Source organism: Eubalaena glacialis, chromosome 16 (assembly GCF_028564815.1).
Source record: "Eubalaena glacialis isolate mEubGla1 chromosome 16, mEubGla1.1.hap2.+ XY, whole genome shotgun sequence".
In the NCBI taxonomy this organism is placed as follows: domain Eukaryota; kingdom Metazoa; phylum Chordata; class Mammalia; order Artiodactyla; family Balaenidae; genus Eubalaena; species Eubalaena glacialis.
Window position 1 is genome coordinate 12195096 of NC_083731.1, and position 15518 is coordinate 12210613.

Consider the following 15518-nt stretch of genomic DNA (forward strand, 5'->3'; position numbering starts at 1 on the left):
GCCTTTAAGGTAATTCAGAGTGAGTCACCTAGTACCTTCTGTTTGGGTGGTGATCCAGAGCTCTCCCGGGAGGCTGTAGCAGGGGATCCTTGGACTTGTGGTGGGTGGCCCAGGGTGGGAAGGAAGTGCCACCCGTGGGCGCATGCCTGGCCTCCGCTTGGCCTGAACCGCAGTCGCACGGTGCCTCCCCCTTGGCGGTGCTCCTGGCTGACCTCAGTCCTCCCAGGCCTTCCCCGACCCAGATCTGTCTCATGAGTGTGCCCAAGGGACAGGTTGAAACCACTGAACACTCTGGGTTCAGGGGGAAAAGTGAACAGCAACAGGGCAGGCGGAGGCTCCTCTGTGTCGCTTTCTGCCTGCGGCCTTGGCCTGGGATGCCTGTTGGACCCTGTTTGCTCTTTGTTAGGTTCTTTGGGCAATTGGCCCATCAGGTTTTCCAGATACTCCCCTGCTTTCCTGCGACCCTCACTGCATTTTACTAGGATAGTTGGGCAATTGGGGAAAAGGGCATAGATTTTCTTTCTCATTTGTCTGAAGCTGTCTCTTATTGGGCACATGAAAAAAAACTATTCTGAAGGCATTATCCAGAATTAATGAACTAATCCTAAATGTACTAATGTTTTGATTTTGTTCAGCTGCCCTAAGGGTGACCTCACAGGCATCTTTTCCTGTATGTTTTTGTTATTAATGTTTGGTAACCTCACGTTCAGAGTGTCCAATGTGCATTATTTGCATAATACTCCGCAAACTCGCTACTTACGGAGCGTCTCCCCACATTACAAATGAGGACGTTCCCGGGGGGCCCTCAGTATGGGCCAGGGGCTCCCTCAAGTGGTGGTGACGGGGCGCATCCGGCAGCCGCGGGCAGCAGCGGGGGGGGGGGGGGGGGGGGAGTGGGAGGGAGGTCGGGTGGCTGGCTGCGGGCTGCCCACTCAGGGCTTGTAAGTCCGGTTGTGTTTAGTCATTAAGGGGCCAGGGGTCCCAGATGGACAGAAGCGCCGCCTCCAGGCTGACTGTTGCAGTCGCTGACCCCGTGGAACAGGCACAGACACTGCGGCCTCAGCGCCAGGCCCGTCCTGTCCCTCTGTCTGTCCCTGTAGCTGGGAGGGGAGAAGCCACAGGCGGAGAGTGAGCCTGACGCTGGGGTGGCGGCGTGTGGTCCCAGCAGCCTGAGAAGCTGCTGGAGGCTCTGGGTCGCACGCCGAGCAGCTCCCCCTCCTCCTGGCGCATCCGGGGTGCGTCCTGGAAAGACGGGAGTTGACCTTAAACTGTGGGAGGTGCCTGCAGACACCGGCGTGGTTTCCCGTGGGCGCAGAGGTGCCGAGAGGACACCAGCCTCCCAGGATTTAGGGCTGTTGCCTGTTTACATGACATGGAGTATTTCGGCAGCACCCTGCCCACAAAGGCAGTCTGTCCGGAGGCCTCAGCGCCAGCCCGGTAACCGCGGGAGCTCTGCGTGCGTGGCCCGCACCGCAGCTTCGGGGCACACACCAGAGCCAAGTGGGCGTGACATGGCTTTGCTGGTGGAAGATTAGGGTTGAAATGGAAAAAGAAAGCAGAGGGAGCAGATGCCACGATCACATTCTGAAAAGGCGCCTAGAAGCCGGTGTGTTTCCTTCCCGGGGAAGGGTAGAGACTGGGGTGGGGCTCAGGCCCAGCCTGTGCCTGGTGCTCTTAGCCTCCAGAAGGGGAGGGATCCGAGCTGACCCTGGGGCCGGGGCAGTCGGGTCGTGTCACTCCTTAAACAGACGCCCGTGGCTTCCCATGCTCGGGTGAGTCACGCCGTCCCTCGCTTTGGTGTTTTCAGTTGAAGGAGAAGAGCCAGGCGTGTGGAGGCAACCTGGGGTCCATCGAGGAGCTGCGCGGGGCCATCTACCTGGCGGAGGAGGCCTGCCCCGGCATCTCGGACACCATGGTGGCGCGCCTCGTGCAGCGGCTGCAGAGGTGAGTGCCGCCCGTGCCTGGTGCCTTCCAGGCCGGGGGCTTGAGGCAGAATCGAGGGAGAGAAGGCTGTTCTCCTGAATTAGAGAAATCGGTGTGAATGAACCAGGTGAACCTGGACACTACGGGGAGGGACCACAGAACTTTGTGGTGGTGGCTCTTGCTGCATAAGCACGGGATGACTTCAGGGTGCCGGTCTGCTCTCCTGGTGCAGCCTCGTGACCAGCCAGAAGAGTGCAGTCCCGAGCCTGGACTCTCCGTTTGGTTTTTTTTTTTTTTTTTTTTAAATAAATTGATTTATTTTATTTATTTATTTTTGGCTGCGTTGGGTCTTCGTTGCCGCGCGGGCTTTCTCTAGTTGCGGCGAGTGGGGGCTACTCTTCATTGCGGTGCGTGGGCTTCTCATTGCGGTGGCTTCTCTTGTTGCGGAGCACTGGCTCTAGGAACGCGGGCTTCAGTAGTTGTGGCACGTGGGCTCAATAGTTGTGGCACGGGCTCGGTAGTTGTGGCTCACAGGCTCTAGAGCGCAGGCTCAGTAGTTGTGGCGCACGGGCTTAGTTGCTCCGCGGCATGTGGGATCTTCCCAGACCAGGGCTCGAACCCGTATCCCCTGCATTGCAGGCAGATTCTCAACCACTGCACCACCAGGGAAGCCCTCCGTTTGGTTTTATGCTTTAAAGCCAGGTGTCCAGAAACACCAGCGATGGGGGCTCGGTGAGTTCCGTGACAGCGGACACAGATGCGGTCCTTGTGAGGGCTGTGCTGGTTCTTGGCTCCGCCTCAGCCCCGGAAGCCTTGTCGTGGTGGCAGGGAGCTCCGTCCGCGGCAGCCTGCGGGGGGCGCCCTGTCCCCGCCAGCGGCCCTGGTGGCACGGGCTCCAGGGTGAAGAGGAAGCGGGGCTGCCGATCTGTCCCCCCGCCCGGTCCCTCAAGCTTGTTTGGGGATCCTCCCTGTAGAGGAGGTCACAGATGTGCAGTCACTGGGGGTGTCGGAGAGGGCGGAGGTGAACCGTCCAGCAGCTCTGTGACCTGAGCTCTCCTGCACACCCCAAACCTTTATCTCTCCCCGAAACGCCAGGCAGATCAGTGCTTTGAAATTCACCTTCCAGGTGTGTTGTCCAGGAAGCGAGCTTTTTCTAAAGGACGGCTGGTCCTTGATGGGAATTAGGAGCGTCTCAGATCTTTTCTGAGATGTCGGCTGGACGGCGCATGGAGAAGTTTGGGGCGTGTAGGATCACTTTTGCCCCTTAGAAGTGGTGATGAAGGGGCTGCCCGCGGTCCTGTGAAGTGTCCCTCTAGAGCGGGACATCAGAGAAAACCTCAGGTTTGTTCTGCAGAACTCAGGCTCCCTCATGAAAACATCCCAACTTTCTAACCTCTCATGTTTAGGCTGGAGAATAGACTGTTGACTAGGCTGCCTTCAATTTTGAGGCAGTTGAAGGACTCCAGTATGCTTTTTGGGTGAAGTTGGTTTTAATAGCGTTATTTCTTAACCCACTGCATCCAAAATCTTATTTCGATGTAAAGGTCTTTCACCTTCGTTGTAGGGCTGAGTCTTTGCAGTCAGTGTGTGTTTCACACTTAAACGGCACATCTCACTGTGAAGTCGGTGCTGGGAGCCACTGTGGCGAGCGTGACCGTACATAACACAGATGTAACTGCCTGCCGTCTGCATTATGGTTAACATTTTACTTCCCATTCTCTCTAGTTCTCTCTTGTCCTTCTGTCCTTCTGTCCTTCGTGACGTGGGACTGTCTCTCCTCAGCCATCAGATGACCCTGCTTCAGGGGCTCCCTGCCTGGTCCCTTTTGGGCTGTCCGAGCTCTTCTCGTGTGTCCCCTATCCAGAGGCCACCAAAGCACAGTGGCCATTGCTGACACTTCAGACCCGTTTTGTTCCTGAATGCATCACTCCAGTGGGTCGCCTCAGAAACGACGAGGACCAGCTTTTGTCCAAAGCATTTTCAAAGGCTTTTGTATATCTTAGTTTGAGTTAATGTGTGGATTCTTTTGTGTGGCATCAACTCCTCCCATGACTTGGGCATTTACATCTCTCGAAAAGTGAGTCTCAGGATCCGTGGCTAAAGCGTGCTTTCCTAATCATTTGTTCCCTGGGCAAGTGCCATGTATTTTAAATGCCTTAAAAGAGGAGCTCTAATTTGGAATGTTGGCTACGAGTCCCATTAAACTCGTCCTCAGCCGTCTCCTGTGGCTGGGTGACCACCCCGGTTTTGAGGCTGCTGAGGGAATCTTGGCCACGAAGGGCATCCGTCCCCCTTTTTGGTGTTCCAAAGTGAGACAGTGCTGCAGAATTACTGGAAACGGGAGAAAGTGCCCATCCCACCATCATCGTTTTGAGTGTGTTGCCTTCCATTGTTGTATACAAGTGATGAACTTACCCAAGTTTTTAGATATTCTTGGGTGTTCATGTAGAATAAATTGTGTAAAACTAGACATGTATAGTTCTGTGTACACTTCTTAACTTCTTAACCTGTGTGGAATTTTTCATATTGCTTAAATATTATTATGATTTTTAATCTCTTTTAGTTCATTCAGCTTGCTTAATTTACTTAACCATTTCTCTACTGCTGGACATCAGAATTGTTTCCTAATTATTGTAATCACAAAAAATTTAACAGACAATTTTAGGAAGTGGATTACTTGAACAAGCACCAATATTTGTGTGGCCTAAAAGGGTTTCTTGCACTGATACTCAAATTGGCATGCATATGCATCCTTGGGATCTTACTGTGTCATTGGGTATTATCGATTTTTCAATTTTTAAAAAATGATTATAAGTGAAGGTGTATCATTTACTGCTCTATTCGTGTCTTTTTTTCTCTCCTGGGAGGCTGAACACATTCTCACTTTTTGTTTATCTGTGAAAAGTTTTTAGTGTTGGAATCATGATTTTCTTAATTTTTATGAATTCTTTATGGAATAATTAGCCCATTGATACTTGCGCCACTTAATTTGTTATAACTTGGGATTGTCTATAAAAACTAGGATTTTGATTATTGCTTGAGGTTTTGCAAATTAATTTGTTTTTCATTTAGAGAAATGACATTGATTTACTTCTATTTCTCTTTTTGTTTTTTCCTAGATACTCTCTAAGTGGTGGAGGAACTTCATCCCACTGAAATTCCTTTGGCATTTGGGTTTTGTTTTTTTCCTTTTTTTCTTCTTCATCCTCCTCCTTTTTAAAAGTCAACGAGAGCCTTTGCTGACTTCGCTGAAGAGGTGCACCATCGTGGGGGGCCATCCCCCCCCACAGCGAGGTCGCCTGTCCAGGGCCTGATGAAGTCTCCAGATGGGGTGGGGAGGGTCAGCTCCTGCGAGCGAGTATTTTATTTTATTTTATTATTCTTGTTTTAAATTCTAACCATAGTGCACATATCAAGGAAAGTGTCTTTAGAAACAAAAATAAACCCTGAAATGTATATTTGGGATTATGATAAGGTGACTGAAGAAATGAAACCTCAGGTATCCTGCTTTACGTTGATAACTCCCCCTCCCTGGGAGACGGAGAATCGCTCTGGTGGATCAGTGTACAGATTTGTATATAGTGTCATTTTTAAGGAAACCCTTTTGGCGTGCATAGGGATCACTGTGTACACACTGGCCAAGTGCTTCTGTAGATACTGTCAGTGGGGTAAATATTTGACAGGCCGTAACTTGAGTCTATTGCCTTGCCTTTATTACATGTAAATTTTGAATTATGTGACCAGTGATTTGGGTTTTACTTTGTATTTGCAGGGTTTGCCATTAATAATAATTAACGCCCCTCTTATGGAACACTCCTATATTTGTACCTCAACAAATGCAAATTTTCCTCTTGTTTGCCCTACAACCCTTTTGGTACACTTAGAAGTTGATTTCCTTTTTCATCGATGGTACTATTTCTTAGTGTTTTAAATTGGAACATACCTTGCCTCATGAAGCTTTAAATTATTATTTTAAATTTCTCCCCGATGAAGTGTTCTCGTCTCACTGTCATTCGTGCCCTGCCAGTCCTGTGCCAGCTGTACCGTCCTTCCAGTAGGGTTTTCTGTTGCACCTTGTAGTGAAATCTGCGTATCATCTTTCCCACCTAAACATGTCTGAATGCTTACACAAATAAATTTTATAACACAGATTTTGCATACTCTCCTTGGAACGTGACTCTTGAGAGGGCAGTGCACCTGCCGTGTGTGTGTATGTGTGTGTGTGTTTGTATGTATGTATGAGGCTCCAGGAAGAAGTGCCCACATTCAAGCTGTGGAATGTCCAGGTCAGCTCCCTATGCAACTTTTAAAAATGGTCCTGAGAAGATATGGGTGAATATTGCTGATCTGTAAAACTGCTGTCTTCCCAGGGACCTGGAGGGAAGGTTGTTGGTTTTCTTAAAGGAGCTGGTGTCCGCCAGTTTGTCAGCCAGGTGTCTGTATTTTTCTTGGCTTGTGGCAGCGTCTTGCTTGCCAAGGGGGTTAATAACCTCTGGGTCTCTGGGGTGGGAAATAGTTCTTGCAGCCAATCTTGACTGATTTGAGTACGTGTGACATTTTTATTTGTTGATACGAATCGTTGTCATCTCTTGTTGGAGTAGCAGTTCTTGAGGTGGAATACAAAGGCTTTTGGAAGCAGGGAAGTTACTGGGTAAACTTGAGGACGGAAGGTCAGTTATCTGCTGGCCCGGTGGCCTGGATGTGTTACAGGGAGAGGACAGAGGCCTGAGCTAGAGACGTCTGAGGGGTGGTTATTGTTTTGGTTTGTTAATGGAATGGAGCTAGTTTTTAAACTCTTAAAATTGTCGTGATTTTTTTAATTAAAGGTAGATTTGGATTAATTTCTATAAGGGATATATTTTGGTTAGGGGAAATAGAACCAAATTGCTATCGTGCACGTTTGTTAACTTGAACAATAAAAATTGAGAATATTTCATTTTGTGTTTCGGAGAGTATTCTGTATGACGGAGCTGTTTGTTTCCCTGTGTGAGGCATGAGCCAAAGATCAGTTTTGTCCATTGCTGGAGAAAGAATCGAAGAAATGGAGCAGTGTTCCCCGAGGCGTGCTGCTTGTCTGATCTTGAGAGCGCCAGAGTAGACAGCAGCTTTCTGATCTAGAGTTCTTCAGATTTGCAAATGGACAGTGGTTTCAAGACTTGACGCTGACTGACCGCCATGTCAAATGTGAGTGATGGTTACACTGATTGGCAGACGGGATCCCAGCTAAGTGAGGTGCTGTGAATGGTTAGTAGCTGCCCTGCAGTCACTGGACGGTAACAGCACAGCGCCGTCTCCCAGGCAAAGCGGCAAATTACTCTGTTGAGTTTATTGGAAACGTCTTCTGTTGATGAAGCTTCTCGGGGAAGATGTGCTTTGACAGGCTTTTGAAAGTGGGTCACCTCCCCCTACAATCTCTCCTGGTTTGTTACTTTCTGTAGACAAAAATCAGCTGATACGTTTTTAAGGGCATCTGCTTGAGGCTAGCGTTTGTCCACTTCAAGTCCTTTATTAAAAGACAGACCAGGTACCAGAGCTACAACAGGACCTGCCTCGGGCCTATAAACCGCTGGTGGTATTTAGCCAGACCCATGAGCTCAGCACTCAAGGTAGATTGACTGCCCCTCGGAAGCCTCTGGACGCTGAACCCCAGCAGTTAGTGGCTTCTCTGCCCACACTGCTGATGGCTGGGTGGCTTCACCCAGAAGCACAGACGGCCTCTTGGAGGTTGGGGGCTGTGTCTGGCTGGTTGTCGACACCGCTTTGATGTGGTCTTTTCTGCACTGGCTGCACCCATGTGGTCTGGGGGCCTTGGCACTGTCACAGTTGTGTGATTGTCTCGCTGTAACCAAGGGCCACACACCTTCCCGATCTGATGGTTTTGTTCTCCAAGTGGTCTTTTGAAGCGTTTAGTTTGAATGCAGCATTTTATACCTTTCTTTTGGCAAAACATAGGTCTGTTTATGAGCATTTTTATATTTTCTTCCTTAAACGTGGCTTGCGTATTTCTGCTATAAAATATGGCAATAACTGAGGAGCGCTGCAAGGTGTGTTCTTAAGCACAGGGTCTGTATCGTGCAAGGGTCAATAAAGTTCACAGAAGTAATTCTTTTTGTAATTGTGTCCTGTGTGTAGAGGGGGAGTAGACAACGTTTGTGTCCCCCGCACCTCTGAATTTATATGTTGAGATCCTGAGCCCCAGTGTGATGGCATTAGGAGGTGGGAGCCTTTGGGGATGATTAGGTCATGAGGGTGGAGCCCTCAGGACTGGGATTAGTGCCCTGACTCCACAGTGATCCCTCACCCCTTCCACCACGTGAGGACACAGAAGATGGCCATCTGTGAGCCAGGAAGTGGGCCCTCACCAGATACTGAATCTGCCGGGACCTTGATCTTGGACTTCCAGCCTCCAAACTGTAAGAAAGATATTTGTTTATAAGCCACCCAGTTGATGGTATGTTTGTTACAGCAGCCAGAAAGGACTGAGATAGCGGGTGTCTCTGAAACTCCATGTTTCCGGCAGCTTGGGAGTGGTCTGAATTGCCTACATGATTTGCACTTAGGTTTTCTTTGAAGTCACAGGGGGACACAGGTGTGAATCATAGCTGGGAGCAGAAGACTGACTTAGGAGACCACCTTGTCTCCAAGCCTTGTAGAGGTGAGTGACAGGTGTGACTTTTAGAGGGAGAAGCTCATGATTCCGCCATCTCAGCGGCCCAGGGACTGGGGTCAAAGGCTTCCCAGTCCCCTCCCTGCCCACCTTGCCCTCACTCCTTGTCTTCTAGAGCCTCTGATGGTCAGTCTCCTGGAAATGTTCTGCTTTCCTGGTCCCAGGTTGGAAGAAGCAGAGAAAAGTATCACATACGTATCAAAATACGTTGTTTGTCTTAAGAGAACAGACTCAACAGCTCATTCACCCCACCCCACAGTGACCAGCCGACTCCCCGACCCACCTGCCTGAGATTCAATTAAAGACAAGAGACAAGGTTGGTTGTTTTGCCTTAAAACTTCAGGATGCTGGATTGTGGCATGAGGTATTTTTATTCCCTTTTGTTAGTACTTAAAACCGTCTGTACAGACTGTAAGGCAAATGATTCACACACATCTCGAGCTACTCATCGTCCATTTGTATGTTTCCACGTACGCCGGTCACAGCCCCCCAGTCGGGGTGGTCCTGGGTGTCTTAGGTGAGGGCCCCCAGCTGTGGTGTGGGGCACTGGAAGGGAACCGTGTTGGATGGGTCGCCCCCTCTGGGGGCGGCATCAGAAAAGGACTTAACAATACTAAGGGAATAGCAGCCACCCGATCCCCATGGAGAATAGGCAAACGGATTTTGACTAGTGGGCCCCAGCAGTTACTGGAACCCTGTTCCCTGTGTTGTCCGACTATCAAGGATGTGCAATGTCATATGTCCATACCCCAGGCCGGAGGGGGTGGTTGGTGAGTATAAAAAGGAGAAAAGAATGGTTTGTGAAGACAGGCATGATATATATACCACTATTGAGTGTGCAGTTCCAAACCACAGTTGCAGTAGGATACAGGTCTGATCACGGGAGCCAGGGGATGACACACTGTGACTCAGAACTCCTGCCTCCACGGGAAGCTCAGACACGCTCCACAACGTAACACAGCACAAATGGCCCTGGTCACTGACATACAGGTTCTCATGCTTGTGAAACATACAGCAAAACACCACAGCTTACTACCCTCCCATCGGATATGCCACTCAGTACACCAACAGTCCAGAGAGCGCACTGGATTTCCGCTTCTCTTAACAGAAAACAACCTGCTACACTTTGTAAATAGTCATCGCTTAAACAATTTGGTCAACTTGTGCCAAGAAATAGGTCTGGGAACCAGCGTTTCACTGGAGCCTGCAGCCCCCAGTGGAACACAGGATGCTGCAAACTGCTCGTTTATCAAAAAAGTAAATCCTACTAATTTTCTATCATTATAAAAGTAGAAAGAGAAAAAAAAAATCTGAAAATGATCTCATTTGCTTAAGACTGCCAAGTGTATTGCAAACAAACAAACAATGGAAAATCCATTTTGTAAAATGCAGCAGCCTGGAAATCAAAATCATAAAAGTTTATCAATCATCTTTTTAAAAAAAGAGCCCTTGCCCTGTCTTTTGGTTGCATGGATGTGTTTGTACTGACTTTAAGGTGCAGTTGCGGAGGGAAAAAATGTCATTTGGCACTCTATCCGTGACAATGTTTTAATACTGGCACAAGCTGAAGACAGCCCACCGAGGGCATGACGGCCGAGACGCCACCCGCGTTGAAGGCAGGGGTGCGGTCCCGTTCCGATGAGAAATTAACAGCTGCAAAGACAAGGTTTAAAATGGTTCTGTGGAGACAGATGAGAGTCGCTGTGAAACCATGTATTTTGTTTTCCAGACAGACAGGTGTTAATTTTACTAGACTTCATTAATACAGAAGAAAGAAAATGTCTTCCGGGAAAGTCGCCACTGCTGAAACAATCAACACATGTGTCCCATCCTGCCATCAATACACGTGAGATTCTTTGTGACTCAGAACGTGGGCACGGGAGGCCGAGCTGGTGGCACTTCGGATCACCTCCATCCATCTAAGACAAGAAAGTGAAATAACCGTCAGGGGCCACTTTTTATCAGCCCACGTCTCTGAAATCTGCTTTTCTTGTTTGTTACAGCTTCATGACCCCTGGCGGTCGTTACTTACAAAGCCCCAGCGTGACCTAATAACTGCCTGGCATATAATCTGCTTTTGTAGCAGAAGAGATCTCACATGAGCTCCTAGCTTCCAGGTAAATGAAAGCGGGGTTAAGGCCTCCTCCAGGTACTCCTGAGGACCACTTTGAGAACCACTGACCCTCATTCTGCAGACGCACACTCCCAGTCTTTCTCAGGACAGTGGGGTGTGGCCCATCCTAGACGCGGGGCTGTTTGTGGTCTAGAACCAGCGGGCAGAGGGGCCCGGGCTGCTGCTGAGCGTCCCCCACCCGCAACAACAAAGCATCATCTGGTCTACCACGTCAGTAGTGCCAGGTGGAGGAGACCTGGGGCTGCCCAGCTTCCCGCCTTTGTAAGAGCTTAGAGGGCTTTAGAAATCCCTAATCCCAGGACCTTACACTGCAAGGCTACGTGCTTCCTGCCACAGCAGTGACGGCATCTCAGTTTTCCAGTCCAGGATCAAATTTGAGGAGTGCTACCCCCTGGGCTCCCTTTTCAACCAGTGTAGCTTAGGGCCCCGCTGCTCTGGCGTGGGTGTCACGGCAGCTTCGACCCTGGTCTTAAACCACTGTGCTCTGTTTGCCGTGAACTAACTTTATGTGAGTTCGTGCACGGGTGACTGGCCCATTGATCGGAAACCCTTGTGGGTTCTCAGGAGAAGAGTTTCTCCCTCGGGGTGGCAGCAGCTGCCCTGTCTGGTCCGTTGCCCAAGGACCACCACAGCCCCCCCCTCGCCCAGGTGGTGGTTCAGCAGTGACACTGCTTTCAGAGCCTGCCCCAGGATGCGAGGCCCAGGATTTGTACTTGAATATGGTCACAGGGAGAGCCTGGCTCCTTCATTTCTTGGCTAAAGGAAGACCACTGCCCTGGGTCTCTACACCATGGAGCCAGTCTCACTGGTAAGGTAACTAACTCTAAGAGGCACTAGGACTTTTTTTTCCTTCCTTTCGTGGTCTTTTGACTTGAAGCTTACTTAGCCTTTTGGCCACGGGACGAAGCAACTACTGTAGCCATCGACTGGAAAAACACAAGTTAGAGACGGAAAAGTGTACCCCACGTGGTGTGAACTAGCGTATAGGTTATGGGCTGATGTGTCCCAGGGAAAGTCACGGTTCCACTTGCTCCTGCGAACACAGACGTGTACTCGCATTGGGCAGACAGAGCCCAGATCTTATGAAGCGCTTTCATTTTAAGCAAGTAGCAGGGTGAGAACAAGAAGCCCATTCTGGAAGGGAGTCAATGCCCAGGCAACAAGTAGCTGCTGCTAGGAGGCCTGATGCACTTGCTCACTTGGGAGAAAGCCTGCGGCTCAGAAGAAGAGGAGTGTCCTTTCTCTGCGGGTGCCCTGTGTAGGGGGACTTTTACCTTTCAAACGTGTATTCACTTTCAGCCCTGAAGTAGTACACGTGGGACTTGAAATGCAGCTTGAACACGTAGTCCTTGTGGATGTCCTCGGACTCCGAGGGAATGGTGAGCGAGTACCCAAGCAGAGGCAGGCTGGCGAGGGGGTGACTGTCCTGGAAGGGGGCACAGAAGGTGGGAGCAGCCACAGGTGTGGCATCTGCCCGCAGCAGCTGGTCTGGGGTCCGGGCCCGGATGCGTCGTGTTGGCCACCGGTGACATCACCCGCGCCCCCCTCCCCGCATCCAACCAGCAGACGTGCAGCCCTTGGGCAAGTGGATAATGTCAGCCTTCGCTTGGAGCTGCGGGGTCTCTGATGGCCGTGGCCTTGCCCAGCCTACTGTGGGCCCCCCTCCAACACCTGGGCGTCAAGTTGTTCATCCTTCCAGAGGAAAGCTGCCTGCTCCCCGAGGAGGGAGGATCCTTCAGGCTCTTCCCCAGCCGCCACCCTGGGCACATACCTGGTGCGACTTGTAGAAGAACAGGCAGAAGTTTGTGAAGACTACCCACAGCTTCTGCCATCCATTGCTGTTTTTGAATTTCCTCAGCAGGTTCCCAGACAGCTGATTCTGCAAGACAAGTCAGCCTGTAAGGGGCCCGGGTTGGGGCACCCCTGGTCCGGTGGAAAGGACAACTCAGTGTCACGTCCAGTGGGGCCCACCGGCAGGGCCGTGCTTCTGGGAGCAGGCTTCCTGGGGGGGACTTAAGAAAACGGCCTTTCGCTCTGGGAGGGGGACTGTGTGAGCCTGGTTTAATTTTCCTGTCACCTGGTATGGGCTGAATTCTGTCCCCCAAATGTATCCTGAAATCCTAACCGTCCCCCCGCCAGTACCTCAGAATGTGACCTTATTTGGAAATAGGGTCATCGGATGTAGAATTAAGGAGGAGATGGTCCTGGAGTATAGGCCTGTATCCACTACGGCTGACATCCTTCTAAAAAGGAGACAGACACAGGGCAGCGCCTGTGACAACAGGCAGGCTCAAGGGATGCGTCTACGAGCCGAAGAACACCAAGGCTGGTCAGCAACCCACAGAAGCCGGGAGAGGCAAGGCAGCCTCCTCCCACACAGGTTTAGAGGGAGCTTGGCCCTCTTGCCACCTTGATTTCTGGCCCTGTGACCTCCAGGATGGTGAGACAGATCTGCCCAGGGGGTGGTGCTCGTTCTGGCATCCGTGGGAAAGGATCCATCCCCCTCAACTCTAAGCCGTCAGGAGCCCAGCACCAGCCAGCAGCTCCTGACCGCCACCTGGTGGCCCTGGCTGCAACGCCGGATTTCAGCGCGCAGCCTCCAGGCCCTATCCTGCACTGGTGGAACGGGCATTCTGGGCGTCCTGGTTTAGCTCCGGCGTCCCATGGTCTCCTGAGGCCCGCGGGAGCTGCCAGCACAGAGCATCACCCTGAGCTCGCAGGCAGCCGCGGGGGGGACGCCAGGAGCAGAGCCTGTGCGTCCCCGCCTTCTCTCCAAAGCCCCTGTGTCACCTCTCAGGGGACCCTAAGAAGCCTCATCCCTGTCCCCGACAAGACGGCAGCTCATCCCCAGGAAGCCTCGACGGAGAGAGAGCGGGATGATGAATATAATCACTGCCACTAAATCGTCCCCTTCCAAAGGGTGAAACGGGCAAACGCACCACAATAAAATATACATATACACATACTTGCGTCTACTTCATTCTCTCCCTCTGGGGCTTTTCCAGTAACCTGTATTTAATCCAACAGGCATTCTTAAGTAAGGCCCCTGTGAGAAGAGTTTACATGGCTCTGGCTGCGAGTCGCTTGGAGTCTGATGGGGGAGACGGCGTGTCAGGCCGAGAGAACACAGGAAGCAGAGGTGTCCCTGTGGCCCCCGCAGACAGTGTGCCATCACTCCTCCCGGCTGCCACTTGCCCACTGGCGAGAGGCACAAGAAAAGGGGAGCTGTGGGTTCCAGCAGGTGATGGTGGCAACCAGAGTGGGGATTTGATGCTTGTGCAATAGCACTCGATTACATGCAAGTCTCACTCTGGAGGAAGGAGAGTAGCACATTTTCCTTTCCTTATACTTCTTATTTTTATACTGAATCAAGTAAATTCCTCCAGCCAGAGCCCAAAAAAACCCTTTCTCTTAGATGCAGTTACTTTTGGAACAAAAGCCAGTCCAACCCACAGTGTGGTTTACACACTTCATGGATGAACCAGGTTCCAGGCCAGTGTTTCCAAGGCAGGCTCATGAGAACACTCTTAACTTCTGCCAGCAGCCTTGAATCCCCCTGGAACACGCCAGGGTATACGTTCTGAGTAGGTCCTTCTAGCTTTGCCATCTTAACAGATTAGACGCTTCTTAGTAATTGTATCCACTGGTCCCTCCTTGCTCCCCGTTGCCCCAGTGCCCTCCGAAGTTGCCAACCCCACTGAAACTCTCGCTCCCTTGGCTTGACTCCCATACACACTTCAAGTCTCCTACTCGGGTGACATGGCCCCTAAGCTGCTCTCAAGAGCCTGAGCCTGTTGTCTACGCAAATGACCTTTGGGTCTGTCTCCAACCCGGACCAGTCTCCGTGTGCTGCCTTTACGGGAGAGGTCCACATTCGCAATCTGGCACTGGCTGATGCCCATTCCCTGCCTTTCCCAGACTGGAGGAAGGCCTCTTTGCTCTTCCCTCTTCTTGGCTCCCAACTGCTCCATCCCTGTTGTGGACTGATTCGTGTCCCCCCAGAAGATATTCATGCCCAAAGTCCCAGTACCTGTGAAGATGACCGTATTTAGAAATAGGGTCGTTGCAGATACAATCAAGTTAAGATAAGGTCCTACTGGAGTACGGTGGGTCCTAACCCCAATGCCTGGTGTCCTCATAGGAAGAGGACTTTTTAACAGATACAAAGGGAGACCCCCGAGTGAGACAGAGGCGGAGACTGGAGTGACGTGTCCACAAGCCAAGAGAACACCGAGGGTGGCTGGCAACCACCAGAAGCCAGGAGAGAGACCTGGACCAGGGCCTCCAGAAGGAGCCAACCCTGCTGACACCTTGAGCGTGGACTTACGGCCTCCAGCACTGTGAGAGGACACATTTCTGTTGTTGAGCGGTTTCTGATGTGTTACGGCAGCCACAGGAAATGAGGGTCCCACCCCTAGTTCTCCCTCTCGCTGCAGTTCCCCCCGTCCTCCTGGTCCTCGCCTGTGTTCAGACGGCTGACACCCTCCTCTCCCCCCAGTCTCCACTGCCTCCCAACTCCAGTCTTACAACACAACTTTGATCGTTTCACCGCTGAATCCCCCGCTGGCCCTACGGCCTACGCAAGGCTTCACACTGGCCGTCCCAGCGTCAGCACCCCGACGTCGACGGTGCCCCCAGACTTTCTGCGGAGGCCAGCTCAGTTTCACGCTGCCCCCAAACATCCCCCTCACTCACTTCTACCTGCACGAGCCCTAGAAGAGAGAGAATCTGGTGCCAGGGACGGTGAGAAAGCAAGAAGGAAGAAGCCAAGAAGGAAGGAGCCACTCCCCCGTC

General features: G+C 51.3%; 2 protein-coding genes across 8 annotated transcripts in view; one reads left to right on the forward strand and one right to left on the reverse strand.

Moving 5' to 3' along the window:
- Positions 1-6074, forward strand: part of STK24 (serine/threonine kinase 24) — a 103727-nt gene extending 97653 nt beyond the window's left edge. For both annotated transcript variants that reach the window (XM_061171271.1, XM_061171272.1), the window contains exons 10-11: positions 1808-1944; positions 5043-6074. In XM_061171271.1, coding sequence (XP_061027254.1) covers positions 1808-1944; positions 5043-5079 — 174 coding nt within the window. In that variant the 3' untranslated portion in view covers positions 5080-6074. The remainder of the gene's footprint in view (positions 1-1807; positions 1945-5042) is intronic.
- A 2833-nt stretch (positions 6075-8907) lies between these two features.
- FARP1 (FERM, ARH/RhoGEF and pleckstrin domain protein 1) overlaps positions 8908-15518 on the reverse strand; it is a 291156-nt gene continuing 284545 nt past the window's right edge. For all 6 annotated transcript variants that reach the window (XM_061171145.1, XM_061171147.1, XM_061171146.1 and 3 more), the window contains 3 exons: positions 12496-12603; positions 11999-12150; positions 8908-10509 (listed from right to left, as the gene is read on the reverse strand). In XM_061171145.1, coding sequence (XP_061027128.1) covers positions 10428-10509; positions 11999-12150; positions 12496-12603 — 342 coding nt within the window. In that variant the 3' untranslated portion in view covers positions 8908-10427. The remainder of the gene's footprint in view (positions 10510-11998; positions 12151-12495; positions 12604-15518) is intronic.